The sequence below is a fragment of the Sinocyclocheilus rhinocerous genome, unplaced genomic scaffold (genome assembly GCF_001515625.1).
Source record: "Sinocyclocheilus rhinocerous isolate Xijiao unplaced genomic scaffold, SAMN03320098_v1.1 scaffold818, whole genome shotgun sequence".
NCBI classification, from domain to species: domain Eukaryota; kingdom Metazoa; phylum Chordata; class Actinopteri; order Cypriniformes; family Cyprinidae; genus Sinocyclocheilus; species Sinocyclocheilus rhinocerous.
The window spans coordinates 1,129,849-1,145,839 of NW_015664989.1; the positions used below are offsets into that span (position 1 = coordinate 1,129,849).

At 32.0% G+C, this 15,991-nt stretch overlaps 1 protein-coding gene across 1 annotated transcript in view; it reads right to left on the reverse strand.

Annotated features, from left to right (window-relative positions):
• The window catches only part of LOC107730562 (bromodomain adjacent to zinc finger domain protein 2B-like), a 64,734-nt gene that overhangs the window by 5,072 nt on the left and 43,671 nt on the right, over nucleotides 1-15,991 (reverse strand). Inside the window, exons 3-9 of the mRNA XM_016541418.1 lie at nucleotides 15,554-15,658; nucleotides 11,538-11,726; nucleotides 7,080-7,229; nucleotides 5,026-5,189; nucleotides 4,446-4,649; nucleotides 2,460-2,816; nucleotides 307-763 (exon numbers count right to left, since the gene is read on the reverse strand). Coding sequence (XP_016396904.1) covers nucleotides 307-763; nucleotides 2,460-2,816; nucleotides 4,446-4,649; nucleotides 5,026-5,189; nucleotides 7,080-7,229; nucleotides 11,538-11,726; nucleotides 15,554-15,658 — 1,626 coding nt within the window. The remainder of the gene's footprint in view (nucleotides 1-306; nucleotides 764-2,459; nucleotides 2,817-4,445; nucleotides 4,650-5,025; nucleotides 5,190-7,079; nucleotides 7,230-11,537; nucleotides 11,727-15,553; nucleotides 15,659-15,991) is intronic.

The window sequence follows — 15,991 nt, forward strand, 5'->3', positions numbered from 1 at the left end:
TTTTTAAAAAAAAAAAAAAAAAAAAAAAAAAAAAAAATTATATATATATAGTACAAATTTAGAGTTTGTGAAAAAACTGTTATTTTTTCGTAATGTGTGAGAACATGATTTTTGATTTTAATGATGTATTAGTAAATGCTGGAATTAATATTAACTACGATTAATAAATGCTAGTATTGTTAGTTAATGTTAATCCATATTATAAAGTGTGACCAATGTGTGTGTGTGTATATATATATATATATATATATATATATAAATATACACACATAATATTATAATATTTTAATCAAGCATCCTGCTGACCTGAGAGACTGTCATTTGAAGCATCATTTTCATCCTCGTCCTCCATTAACAAGTCATCAGAGTCTTTGCTGTCGGGGAGCTCAGACTCCGCCCCCCTGAAGTGCTCCACCAATGACGGTCTCTCTCTCTTCAGCATCCTCCGCCCTGTTTGACAGCGCTTCCCTCGGGCTGCTCTGGGAGTCAGACCAGGCGAGGTGGAGGTGCGACCCGTGCTGGTGAGGTTGATGGGAGTGTTAAATGCGGGGCTGGTGGCGGCCAGCAGTGGTTTATCAGGGGCGCGTGTGCTCTGGGAGCGAGGTTTGGTGATGAGGGCCAGAGGAGCGTCCTGCACCGCGCCGGGATGGTGGTTCTCAGTAGGAAGTGAGGGGAGGAACGGATTGTTAAATGGATGTTTCTGGCTGCTCTGTGATTCCTGTGCACCTCTCAGCGGTGGAGGAAAGGCCTGAGGTAGTGATGACTGACGGGACAGAGAGATGCAATTACTTCATCTGTCATTTACTGCGATTCATTGAAATGAATGCTGCCTCTTCTTATGAACATATATTGAAACACATATGTGACCCTGGAGCACAAAAGCAGTCTCAAGTCGCTGGGGTATATTTGTAGCAATAGCCAAAAATACGGGTCAAATGGGTCAAAATTATAGATTTTTCTTTTATGCCAAAAAACATTAGGATATTAAGTAAAGACCATGTTCCATGAAGATATTTAGTAAATTTCCTACCGTAAATATATTAAAACTTAATTTTTGATTAGTAATATGCATTGCTAAAGACTTCATTTGGACAACTTTAAAGATTATTATATTTTGATTTTTTTGCACCCTCAGATTCCAGATTTTCAAATAGTTGTATCTCGGCCAAATATTGTCCTATCATAACAAACCATACATCAATGGAAAGCTTATTTATATTGAGATGTATTTAATGTATAAATGTCAATTTTGAAAAACTGACACTTAAGACTGGTTTTGTGTTCCAGGGTCACACATGCAACTAATATATTCAAAACAGAATTTGAAATGTATTTTTTTATTATAATGCAGAAGATTGTTATGAATTATTATTATGAAAACAGTCAAGCTGAGAACTGAATTATGCACGATATACACTACAAATCAAAAGTGGTGTTGGTGAGACTCTTCTGCTCAGCGAGGCTGCATTTACTTGATCAAAAATACAGTAAAAACAGTAATATTGTGAAATATTATCACAATTTAAAATAAGTGTTCTTTATTGGAATATATTTTAAAGTGTAATTTATTCCTGTGATCAAATTTGAATTTTCAGCATCATTACTCCAGTCTTCAGTGTCACATGATCCTTCAGAAATCATTCTAATATGCTGATTTGCTGCTCACTTATTATTATTATTATTGGTGCTCAATTATTAATTATGGTTCTTATTAGTATCTATGTTGAAAACGTATATATTGCTGCTTAATATTTTTTGGAAACCGTGATACATTTTTTTCATGATTCTTTGAGTTCAAAAGCAGCAGCCAGTGGCGTAACTACAGACAGTGCAGGCAGTGCAGCCGCACTGGGGCCCGTGCCGCGGGGGGGCCCCGCAGCGCACGCGGGCCCTGCCCACATTGCAAGCGACTATATTAATATAAATGAACAATAAACGTATTAATAATAAAATACAATTAGTACCGAGATTCTTCACAGAACGTAATAAATATATAAATTTGCGTTAATTGTGTGTGTGTCCTTCACTGGTCTAGTGGTAGAACTTTTGTCAAGCATTTCACCGTGCACCAGGGGGCCCGTCATAATAGCCTGCACTGGGGCCCGTCATTACTAAGTTACGCCACTGGCAGCAGCACAACTGTTTTCAACGCTGAGGACTGGAGTAATGATGCTGAAAATTCAGCTTGGCATCACAGGAAAAAATTACATTACAATATGTTCACATAGAAAACAGTTATTTTAAATGTAATCATATTTCCAAATTTTTACTGTATTTTTGGTCAAATAAATGCAGCCTTGGCGAGCAGAAAATTCTTCTTTCAAAAACATTTTACAAATCTTATTGACTCCAAACATTTGGACTGTAGTTTAGTTTCGGAAACTAACATCTTCCCCTACATTGATCAGCAAATATCATCTGCACATGCTTTTATCTCGTTGTGTTTCAGAGAAGGTCACCTGTCTGAGTTTGCTGACGTTGTCGAGGTAATTCTTGCACGTCTTCAGAGGAGCAGATCTGGAGGAGGGCAGTGTGGGAGAGGAAGACAGAGACAGAGGTGGTTTTGGAGAGGGCAGGGGAAGGTCTTTAGGGGACGGTGCATCTCTGTCCCTGCGCCGCTGCGTGACTAGTGCAAGCGGTTTTGCGCTGGCTGCTAGACCTGTGGTCTGGATGACACTGGTGTGTTTGCCGGGCTCCTCTGTGGAGCTCAAGGCCTGGATGTGCAATGGCGGCTGAGACAAAAGCAAACCCCGGACGTCCAGCTTATCCTGCCCTACAGTGTTCCGGGTCTTCTTCCTGTCTATGTGCATTTCCTCCTGAATAAGCAGAATGACAACTTATTGCTAACATAAAATAAATGGTGAAACAGTTGTTTATTTTTTTATTTTATTTAAATGTTGCATTATTTTTCATGTTTATTATTATTTAATATTACTGTTTATTATTATTATTATTATTATTGTTTATTTTAATATTTTAATAATAATAATATTAATGATAATAATAATAATAATAATATATTTTACAATAGCATTTTTTTCATAATAGTTCAAATATTTTTTAATGCTGTCCACCAAATCAAAGGCTTCGTTCAGAATAACATACTATCATTTTTTTTTTTATATAAATTGTTTAAATGGTATAAAATTGTATAAATGGTTTACAAAATATGAACCTATATACAGAGATTACATTTTGGCGCTTATGTTGTAAACTAGATTTTAAAAAGATATATTTATTTCATAATATTTTTCATCTGTTATTTTAGTATTACTTGTACTATTACAATATTTACAATATATATACACTATTATAATATTTATTAATATTTTGAATTAGCTTTTTTATATTTTCAGTTTTAATATTTTTAATAATTTGATTTATTATGCATTTATTATATTATTATGCTTTTGCCACTTTTATTATTATTTTTTATATATATATTTACATTTATTGGTAACACTTTACAATAAGGTCCCATTAGTTAACTTCAGTTATTACACAGATCTGTGGAATACTTGATTCTGATTGGTCAGTCGCGACATTCCGAGGTATGTTATCCCTTGATAACAACCGGTAAAAACTAATAACACAGGCTCATCCGGGTAACTGTAGTCCCTGCTATACTCTTACTAGGAACAGTTTTTCTTCGTGGAAGCTTTGCGTTTGGTTAGCTACTAAAATATTAAAACTCGATTCAATATTATGTGTACAATTATTTAATTATGTCATCCTGGTATCGCGGACTCGCTCTCTCGCTGTAATGGATTATAAGACAACGAACAAACTGGTAATATTTTAAAACATTTTTGTCTTAAATCTTTTATCACCATAATTATTTATGTGGTGAAATGTTGTGTAATGAGTGGTATGACTGCACCGTATCCCTTAAATGTCCATCTAGTTTGAACTTGCCGCATGCTCGCAACTGTTGTTCACCGAAGCTTAGCGTTCAAATATTTAAACTCAAATCAATATTTCGTGTCTAATTATTTACTTCCCCCTGTCGGGGGTTATTCTGCGATAACAACCGGCTGGATGTACATTATTCCTAACTTAATGCAATAACAAAAACACAACTGTTTATTGTTAGTTCATAATGTATTAGCTCAGATCCATTTAAAAATATTAAAGGATACAACTTTTGATTTTTAGTAATGCATTCATTATTGTTGAAATTAACATTAATGAAAAAAGTATTTTTCATTATTAGTTCATGTTAGTAAATATATTAAACTAGTGTTAACAAATGGAGCTTTATTGTAAAGTGTTTGACATTTTTTTATTTCAGTTTTAGTCATTTTAGCATTTCAACTTATTTTATTTCAGTTAGCAGCCAAAGCAACATTTTTAATTTGTCTAATATTTACATTTGATTTAATTCAGCTTTATTTTAATGAATGAAAAAACAATTCATAGTTTTAGTTAACAACAGCAACACATACCTTTCGGATACCTTTCGGATCTTTTCCGCACTTTTCCGAGTCGACACTATCATCACTCTGATCATCATCATCATCATCGTCGTCGTCATCATCTTCCAGGTCGTCTGAGTCAGAGCTGCTAAGAGCATCACTCGAGCTGTCAGAGCTGGATGCTGATTGGCTGTCGCTGTTGATGGAGACATCTGGCACTTTGCTGCACAGCTTCTGTCAGGAAGAGCAGAGCAATGTCAGTCGACAGGAGCGGCCACACACACACATTTTCTTTGTTTACACAAACAACCCCCTTCTGCCACCCATCCAGCTGACATGCCAGACTAAAATAGTCCCCAAAAAAGGTGGAGGATATGTTTTGACAGAAAGTGTCAACAGCAGCATTTATAACACATAGCTATGTGAGAGCTGCATATATGGAAATTATTAAATGCTCTTTATGATGCTTCGCTTACTTACAATACACAAGTCAACTAATTAGCTGATGCACATTCGAGTTCCACTAGAAAATTTAACAACATTCGGACGACATGAGGGTGAGTAAATAAATGTCACGATTAATGAAATTTAAAAGACCAAGAGTCTTCACCTCGTCTTTTGTTTTGTATCTAGTTTTCTCCTCTAGCTGGTTTAGTGCTGGTTTTGGGCTGGTTTTCAGGCTCTTGGTTTGATCTGGAGGGATGAGGACTGGAGAGGGTGTGGAGGAGGCCGAGCTTGATTTCGTCGCCATTCCATTGACTGAGCCATTCAGCCCTGCTTCAGAAAATATCATGCATGAAACATGAACACATCTTCAGTTACAGCATGACTCTGTACTATAAACTTGAATAAACTGAAAATGAACGAGCAATTCATTGTTTTATTTATATGGCAAACTCAAATTTAGGATAATTTTCCAAATTGGAAATGTCATCTAAAAAAAGAATGCGAGATGCCTGTGAAATCAGTGAGGATTATTTTCATCACAAGTACAGTAGAGGTGTAAATAGATGCCATTTATATGTAACAGACAAAATAAAATCTCAAATGTTTTTATTAACATGTGGAAGTGACAGTGTATGGGAAACAAGGTAAACATCAGCAGGCTGTTCCAGTCCTGAGGCTAGACAGAGTTTCACAGTCTGCAGACTTCATAGATTTTATTAGAAGTAAAAGTAAGTAAATTAATATAAATAATTAGAAATATATATATATATACATAAAAAAAATATGTATACATATATTATATGAATATGTATAAATTATCTGTCAAAAGTTTGGAAACATAATTTTTTTAAATGTTTTTAATGAAGTCTCATGCATTTATGTGTTCCAAAATACAGTAAAAATATTAGTATTGTGAAATATTATTGCAATTTAAAATAACGTTTTATTGTAATGCATTTTAAAATGTCATTTATTCCTGTGATGCAAAGCTGAATTTTCAGCATCATTCCTCCAGTCTTCAGTGTCACATGATCCTTCAGAAATTATTATTGCTGCGCAGTTATTAATAATGGCTCTTATTATTATCAATGTTAAAAACGTTAAAAATGTTAAAATTTATATATAAACAATTTTATATTAATATTCATAATATTTAAAATTATAATGAACTTTTTAAAAATCCAGATACATTAAAGGCAGCACAACAAATACTCCCATGAAATTTAAAAGTTATTAAAATATGTCACTTTATAGGAATGAGAATGATATCTTTTTTGCATTACAGTAACAAGAATTTGGGGGTAAAATGTGCTTAATTTTCAGGAAAAAATCATGCATAATGACTTCATTGATTTTATTAGAATTAAAGCAAAGTAAATTCAGCATGGTGAGATTGCTTTCCCCCCCACCAGAATATGTCTGAATAAAAATTGTAGAATTACCACAATACACCTGTCAACACCTGAAATAGCTGAAGAGAAGTGTTCTGCTGTATTTCAGTTGAATAATTATTATTATTAAATAATTAATAATAATTACTATTAACATATCTGTTAAATCACAGTTTTTACTTTATTTTTATAGATACTTGTCTGTGAAATATGAGTATTTTTATGATCGATATTGAATTATTATTGGACATCATCTTTTCTAATAAAACCTAGAACCAACAGGCTTCTTTCCCCAGGCAGTCAAATGTTTAAATGCATAAACCCCTTCATCCCTTGGACTCGTGCAATAAACCTCCTACTTGAGTAAGAAGTGCAATAATCGCTCCCCCACTATATTACGATTTCACTTATTTGTTTACCACACTGTGTTCATATCCTATTCTTGTTTTGTATTTATGTCTTTGCTTGTCTATATTGCCCATTTGTTTGTATATGCTTATAGTTTGTATTTTTTCTAATATATGTTTGTTCTTGTCGTTCACATTTGTTTATACTGCTAATTCTGAAGAGCCGCTAAACGGTTTTTCATTGTTCCTTAAAAAAAATGACAATAAAGAATCTATTCTATTCTATTAATATTGTGAATTTTAGAAGGATAAGAGCAATGCTTCCTTAGTATTTGGGTAATATTATATTCATATTGCCTATATTATGGATCAGTCTTCATGTTTTGAGCACATAGATACTGTATCTAAACATGCCTTCTAGGTAGGCAAACTTTAGGAATAAAAATACACACACAGCATATGAGAGGTAATTTACACACCTTTCACAGGAGTGCGTCTGGCAGCATGAGACTGAAGCATGGTTTGCTCCTGGTTCAGGAACGGTGCGCTGAATAATGCCGGCAGACCCAGAAGATGAGGAAAAAAGGCCACTGACCCTCGACCCTGAGCGTCTGCAGAACGCCACCAATCTGAGGAAACAGATCAAGTTTACCCAGAAATGAAAATCTGTTATCACTTAAATCACCCTCATGTCGTTCTAATCCTGTTTGAGTTTCTTTCATCTTTTAAGAACAAAGGAAGATATTTTGAAGAATGTGGGAAACCAAACAGTTGACGGTAGCCATTGACTTTCATAGTATGAAAAAAATACGATGGAAGTCAATGGCTACCGTCAACAAAATATCTTATTTTGTGTTCAGCAGAAAAAAACGAACTCATACAGGTTTGAAACAACTTGAGGGTGAGTAAATGATGACAGAATTTTCATCTTAAGATTTCCTAGGATGAGAGTCTCATTCTTCAAATCTCTCAAACTGGATAGAGTCTCAAATTATCTTCAGATTTCTGACTTTTTTAACTTTCAGGCTAGGATTTGTCCAGTCAAGTCTTGACAAACTTTCCTTTTTTCGTTTCATCTGTTGTTACAGCTGTAGTTAATTAAAGACTTTTCTTAGGTGCAAAATGACTCCAAATTATAACAAAACATTTTATTAATCAAACATTTTATTAATCAAAACATTTCATTAATTTTATTAATCACTCACAACAATCATAAATTGTTGTGAGTATTATACTGAAGATAAATTTAATAGAAATGTGAATATGGAGGGGGCATTATCAGTAATACATTTAAATAGTAGAAGTCTTTATAACAATTTCATACATATTAAGGATTATTTGCGTCAGTTTAATACATTTAATGTGATTGCTATGTCAGAGACTTGGCTTGATAAGGAGAAAGTACATGAGGTAGAATTGGAAGGGTATAATTTGTTTACGGTAAACAGAGTAAATAAGAAAGGAGGAGGAGTTGCGTTATATGTTGACACAGCGCTAAGATGCAATCTGATTAAAAGTATGTCAGTAACTATAGAAAATATTTTGGAATGTGTAACTATAGAAATCGATATTGAAAGATCTAAAAATATGATTATCAGTTGTGTGTATAGATCACCAGGAACTTGTACGGATACCTTTATGAATAATTTATTTGGTATGCTTGATAAATGGAATGAGAACAAGGTACAAATTATATGTGGAGATTTCAATATTGATTTGTTGAATCCAAATGGAATAAGAGGATAACAGATTTTACTGACACTCTGTATAGTAAAGGTTTATTTCCTGTGATTACAAAACCTAGTAGAATAACTAAAGATACTGCTACATTAATAGACAATATATATACAAACGAAATTGAAGGGAAAATAGTAGGAGGGTTATTTAAAAATGATATGACTGACCATCTTCCAGTTTTTGCAATCTTTCAAAGACTATTTGAAAAAACAAAAGGAAATAGGATAAATAGCTTTAAAACAATTCGACATAGAACACCAGAAGTCATTGCTGCTCTCAGTGAGGACTTAAAGAATCAAAATTGGAGTGAGGTTTATGTAAGTAAAGATCCTAATAGTGCTTATGATGCTTTTTTGTCCATATTAATTGAAAAATATGAAAAACATTGTTTGTCTAAGAGGACTGTAAAAAAGCAAAAAAACGAGGATAAACCATGGATTACTAAGGGAATAGAGAAAGCATGCAAAAAGAAAAATGCATTATACAGGAAATTTATAGTAACTAGAACTAAACAAGTGGAAAATAAATATAAGATATATAAAAATAAATTAATAAGCATTATAAGATTGAGTAAAAAGGACTATTATAATAAGTTATTGGACAAGCATAAGAATAACATACAAACAACATGGAAAGTACTTAATAGTATAATTAAAAAGAATACTGTTATTGTGTGGAGGTGTGGGGTCATACTTATAAAACCTATATAAATTCAATATATATGTTACAAAAGAAAGCAATTAGGATTGTTAAAAGGGTTGATTATTACGAACCAACAAACAAATTGTTTATTCATTTACATGCTTTAAAATTTGTAGATTTAGTTGATTTATGTACATCACAGATAATGTTCAAAGTTTATAATAATTTACTTCCAAATTGTATTCAGAGGCTGTTCAAAATAAGAGAAAGTCAGTATAATCTAAGAGGATTGTATATGTTTAAAAAAGTTAGGGCAAGAACTAATGCAAAAAGTAGGTGTTTATCTGTTAAAGGGGTAAATCTATGGAATAATTGTGATAAGGAATTAAAATTATGTAATTCACTCTGCAAATTCAAGAAAATGTATAAAAATAAGGTGTTAAATAATTATATGACTCAGTATCAATAATTGTGAATGTATTGTTACAATATTGAAGTAATAGTTGTAATGTGTATTTTTGTTATGTTGTTTCGAATTATGTATGTACATTTGGGGTAATGTTTATGTAACATGTTTATCTTGTATTTCTTAGTGAAAAGTGTCGCTCATCAGTTAATTATGTATAAAGGGTAGGCATAATAAGCAAGGCTTCAGCCTACACCTTTTTCGGTAATTATGTTTATTTATTTATTTATTTATTTTGTGAAAAGTTGTCTGTGAGGACCGAAATAAAATTATTGATTGATTGAAGTCAAATTTATTTATATAGTGCTTTTCACTATACACATTATTTCAGAGCAGCTTTACAGAATAATCCAGATGTTATTGTTACATCTTAATATCTTCATGCCTTTTATCATCCAGATCTAATCTGCTAAATGTTTACATTTTGATAGAAGCAATCAAGCAGTTGAGATTTGATATATATATATATATATATGTATATATTTCTTTATGTGAGTGTACTTTATGTAAATAAAGCTAGAAAAAAATATAATGTATACAACTAAATATAGAGAGCTATGCTAAAAAAGTAATTTTAAAGCATATTTACATGCAAAATAGAGAGACATGCAAAATACCACACAATGTTAAAGCCAAAAAGTGCTGTAACACAAGACACGTAAGCACTTCACCTTTGCTTGAAGTATCCTTAAACGGCACAAAAAACTCTTTAATTTATCCTCAACTGTGCCATAACCACAACCAAAGTAGCTCATAAATCCTCAGGGAGCAAACAAATCTGTCCAAACAGTCAGTGAGTGATGCTAAATGATCCAGAGCTAGAGAAAATCCAGCTTTTGATTACAGGCGTCTGCTTTCACAGCAGCTCTTCAGATCTCCTAACAGCAGCGCTTTACTCCATCCACTCTCATTTCAGCTATTCATTAGAAACATGCTGAAGATGGTAAATCTAAAACAGACATCACACGCCATTTCCTGCTCACACATGGCTTACAGATCCGGCTGAAAACACTCGGTTCTGTAAACATCCACTTTATGACAAATAGCAAAGCATGTCCTACATCGCACGAATACAAGAAACAACCTTAAAAGCATCACTTTAGGTCGATTTGACCGTTTCGGAGTCTGATTGTCCTTCAGAACGAGGGCTGAGATTTGCACAATCCTGTTCTCTTTTACAGCAACAATCTTGTTCAGAAAAGAAACACTGCGTGTCATGAAGTGTTTAAGTCTGTGAGGAGCTGAAGTCACTGCAGGAGGTTAAAGCAAAGCTCTGACCCGGAGCATTCAGGTCTTTGTAAATGTCATGGGCTCAGCGTGGACCGCCCGACTGATGGAAAGCACAATAAAAGGTGAAACATGTGCCCATATGCCCACAAAAACATGTCCAGGTCACATTCCAACCCCCTTACCAAAAAACGAAATAAAGATTGCATTGTGATTTTATTTTTAAGCATGCTTTCCCTGCAATTTTACTTTACCTTAATGCATCCAGATGTTTCACTGCAGAGTTATTTTACAACTGCCAATATTCTCAGTGGTGATTCTCATTACTGACAATTAATACATACAATTATATATTTATATAAAATATTATAAATATTATATACAGAGAGAAAGAGCAAGAGAGAAAGAGAGATTTTTATATAATGCATATATATATATAATATTTATAAATATAACACATTACATTATATACATATAAAAATCTATACAATTATATTAATAGTAATTTTATATATATATACATACATATACACACACACACACACACACAAAATATCTGTCATATATTTTATAATTGTGTTTTGTATCTATATGAATTTCAATTATACAATTAACATTTTTATTTAAATCAGGGTATACAACAAATAAAATGTTAAAAGTTATTTAAAAGTAACTTTATAGTAATGACAATAAGATTTTTTTTATTTTTATTTGGGGTGTGTGTGGAATTTTCAGGAAAAATAATGCAGAAAACAATCTCGAAACATTTTCTTGCAATTATTTAAAACTTCAAGCAATTTTCTTTACAGGTTTTGTGAGACCACTATTAAAACTACTTTTTAATGACATCTTCTGCTCAACATACCTGGTACAGCTCCGAGCTGAGAGCGGGCAGCCAGAGCGGCCGACATTCCCAGAGTTCCCAGACCTCCGAACTCAGAGCGGACAGGAGAAGAGGAGTGCAGACTGAAGACTGGGTGATGGATCATGGGAAAGGCACCGGAAACTGAAGCAATTCCCAAACCCTGATTTCCAACCATTTGGAACAAATGACCTGAGAGAGAAAAATAAAAAAACATCACCAACTCATGCATGTGTAGCAGTCTGATACAAAGCCTGTCAGAGAAATCAGACTATTTGGACTTTAGAAAGGAATAGGTGTAGATTTAATTTATTACAATGCATTTAAGAAGAGGTTGTTTACAGATATAGCAAAGGGAAAGAAAACCTTATTGTGATTTTTCTGGATAAAATGTGATTTAAAAAAACTGTAAAATGCGATTAAAAATTCCAGGTTTGCTGTGATTGCTTGTAGTCCTGCATAATTGGCCAAAATTTAGTGATTATATATCAATATGGCTAAATATTAATAATAATAATAGTAATAAAAATCATTATTATAAAATAATACTAACACTAATAATAATTATTAGTATTAGCATTAAAATACTTAATAATAATATCATCATTATTTTAAAATCATTATTATAATTATTATAATATAATAATGATTACTATTATTATTAATATTATAACTTAAATATGAAAATATTAGTATTGTTATTATTATATTTAATAACTAATATTTAATACATAATGTATACCATTTAATATTAGATAACATTGACTATTTTAATAATAATTATTATTATTAAATACAATATAAATAATAAATATTCCTCAGTTTAGTAATATTGTGCTGGTCACATGTAAATGAACACAGGACTGTGCTTTACTTTGAAACACTCAGCACATATTTTTATTTAAGTAATTTTCAGCATTTGTGATTTGATAATTGCACCAACCCATATCAGTTTTGGCTTTACTTTAATTAATCGTAAAGCCCTACTATGCATGATTTGCATGAAATGCACAGCTACATTTTTAAAATATAACCCATGACATTGTCGATCAACGTCACTGTATTTCAGTAATGTACATCGCTTCAATAAACCACATGCATAAATTAAAATCCATACATTTACCAAAACATTTCACTACATTCATACATTCACTAAACCAATGAATTCCCCTTTTTCTTGGTTGCTCAAGTGGGCTGAAGGCTTTTCTTTTCCCTGAAGTCATTTACTGCTAAAACTCCTGAGGGATTCGCACAAAAGCTGGACACAGACAAAAAGAGCCTCGCTCCCCGAGCTGCTGTGAAGGCTGTTTACAGGCATCTTTGCTTTGAATCTCATTCTAATGAGCTGCATATTTAGCGTCAGCTCCTTTGAAGCCCGTCCTGTCGATACAGGACGAGACGGTGAAAATAAATCCATCCCCTCCCGCTGGCCCTCCTCATCTGCACTGCAAGAGGCAATGACATCCGCAAATAGCCTTTAAATATTAATGCACTCAGAAATGAACATTTTGCAATAATTTATTTCACCAAATGTCGTTCCAAGCCTGTATTATTTTCTTGTTAAAGAAAATAGGTTTAAGTTCATTAATATGAACTGCACAAGTGTAACTTATTATTTTGTCAAGCTCCTGAGGTTTTTCTCAATGATTTATGAAACATTTTATCTGAAGTACTGATTTTACCCATCAGGTTAAAATGAAAAACACTAAAAATGAGGTGGGGTGTTTTTAATAACCTCAGGAGTTTTGTACTTGAACAAAAAGCACATGAGAAGTGACTGTTAGTAAATGAATATTTTATATATTAATGCATTATATATTACTTTGTTGCAAATTTAAATTAAAAATTATAAATGAACCAAATCACATTTTAATATATTATTTTTATAATAAATTACACACACATTTGCAAATGTTGTGATGATTCATCAGTGGAAGAGATTTTTAAACTTTCTCAGAAATCTTGAATTTCTTACATTTTAACTGTAACAATATACATTTAAAAAATATAATCTTTGCAAGACTGACAATCTGAACTGTTTATGTTAAACGGCTCACGCTGAATTTATTTATCTCTGTAATATGTGTATTTATTTAAAAATATTATTAAAAATATTATTTATTAATATTAAATAACATTATTTTTTATTATTAAAAAAAACTAACACTTGCTTCTCTAATCTTTTTGCATTCTATATATTTGTTTTCTTTTTATTTATTATACAATTCTGTTAAATTAAATTAAATTTTAATTTAATTAAAACAATAAATAATTCTGACTTTCTGACTTCTGATCAACAAAAGCAAAAAAGGCCTCTAACACTAGCTTGCTCTGTTATTTTTCTATTCTATCGGTTTTCTTTTCATTATTTATATAATAAAAAAAAACCTTGCTACGTGTACTGCATTAAGCTAACTGAGACTTGTTATAGCACTTTCATATCATTGCTCTTTTATTGATTTTGAAAGCGTCTGCTAAATGTCTAAATGTAAATATTTAAATAAGTCATGTATAAATATTTCAACATTTTAAATGTTATTTAAATGTAACTTTATAGTAATGAAAATAAGATTTTTTATTTCATTACAGTAACAAAAATCTGGGGATAAAATGTGATTATTTTCAGTAAAAATAATGAAAAAAAAAAAAAATCTTGAAACATTTTCTTGCAATTCTTAAAAATGTCAAGCAATTTTCATATTAAATATGACCAGAGAAAAATATAAACTTTAAAAATATAAAGTAAAAAATTCAAGTCTGAATTGTTTATGATAAGTAGCTCAGGCTGAATTTATTTACCTCTGTAGTATGAGTGACATTTACCAACGTGAACATAATAATCCACACACATACACACCTGACTTTTGCTTTGAATTCATTACTCTGGTCAAAACAGGTTATCTGAGGTAACATATCTTTGTGTATGATTGTTTCTGTGCGTGTAAAAAGATCAATTCAAATACATTATTCAACAGTGAGAGAGAAAAGCTCTAGTCATTGCATGTAAAAAAACGATGGATTCACTCTGGGCATTTCTTATCATGAGAGAGAATAAAGAAGCAAGGAGACGGCAAAAACAAGCACAAAATCGCAATTTATAAATTTGCATATTATTTTGTGGTCAGGCTACTCTGACAGCATCTGCATCAACAGCAGACTATCACTCGGAGGAATCCTGTACAATGTGTTTAGAAAAAGGACAAACTGTCTCTGATCATTTCACACAGGCTAAACGAGACCAAGAAGTCTCATGTTGGTGTTTATTAATAAAGTGGCTCTTCATACAAAATTTATAAGAAATCCTTTTTTTTTTTTTTTCCCAAATTCCTTTATATTTTTTCCCAGCTTAATTTTTTCCATTAAAATTTTCTGAATTTGGTTTTAATGGTTAAATAAAATTTTTATGTTAATCAAAAAGCATATCTAATTAACTGAAAACATGTATACAAATTAACAACAATTTGTTAAAAGATTGACTAAAATGACATTTTATGGCCTTATGAAACCGGTTTTATTTTTTCCCAAATTCTGTTTTATTCCATTTTAATTTTCACATTAATTAATAATAATAATAAAAAAAAAAATTATACACACACACACACACTCCAGAACTTCTGTTTTGTCTGCTTTAATTTTTCTGGATTTATAATGCAATACATATTAAATATTGGTGATAATCAAATAAAGGCAAAAAACATTAATGATTTAATAAATATTTTAATACAATGCAATCAAATACATATTTAAAAAAATATATTTTTGGCAAACAAAGTGTTGCTGTAAAATTGTGAGACACTTTAAAAAATTGTTTAGTTTTAATAATTTTATTATTATTATTATTTGAAAAGTACATTCCACTGTACAATATCAATGTATTTCAGTCACAATGTATTTTTTCAAGTTAAACTGAACTTTCTGAACTTATTCTATTTGCTAAATTTGCCAGATTCCATGATATTCCACATTATACCATAAATTCAATTTTTATGCCTGGATTTGGTGATTGTGTGTTTTCTTACCGATCTTGCTGTGTGTTGTTGTCAGTGAGGTTTCCGGGTGTGCTGCAGCTCTTATAGAGGTCTGAGCGGAGGTCGGGGTCACCAGCCTCTCCGCTGACTCCATATCTGACAAACAACATCAGCAACAATCAACACAATCAACACAATCACACAAACACGAACACTAATCATTAAACGCCATCAGAGAGAAAATAAAGCATCTGTGATGTGATTCTTCGAGCTGTGGTGTCAATGTCCATGCAAACTCTGAATGAAGCAAGTCTCGTATGAATGTGGCAAACAGCATTCTTCCATCTTAGAAACATTGCCGAGCTACGAAACATGTTACCTGTTTCTGATGCAGAAAAGCTAGTTCATGCATTTATGACCTCTAGACTGGACTATTGTAATGCACTGCTAGCTGGTTGTCCTGCATCTTCAATAAACAAGCTACAGGTA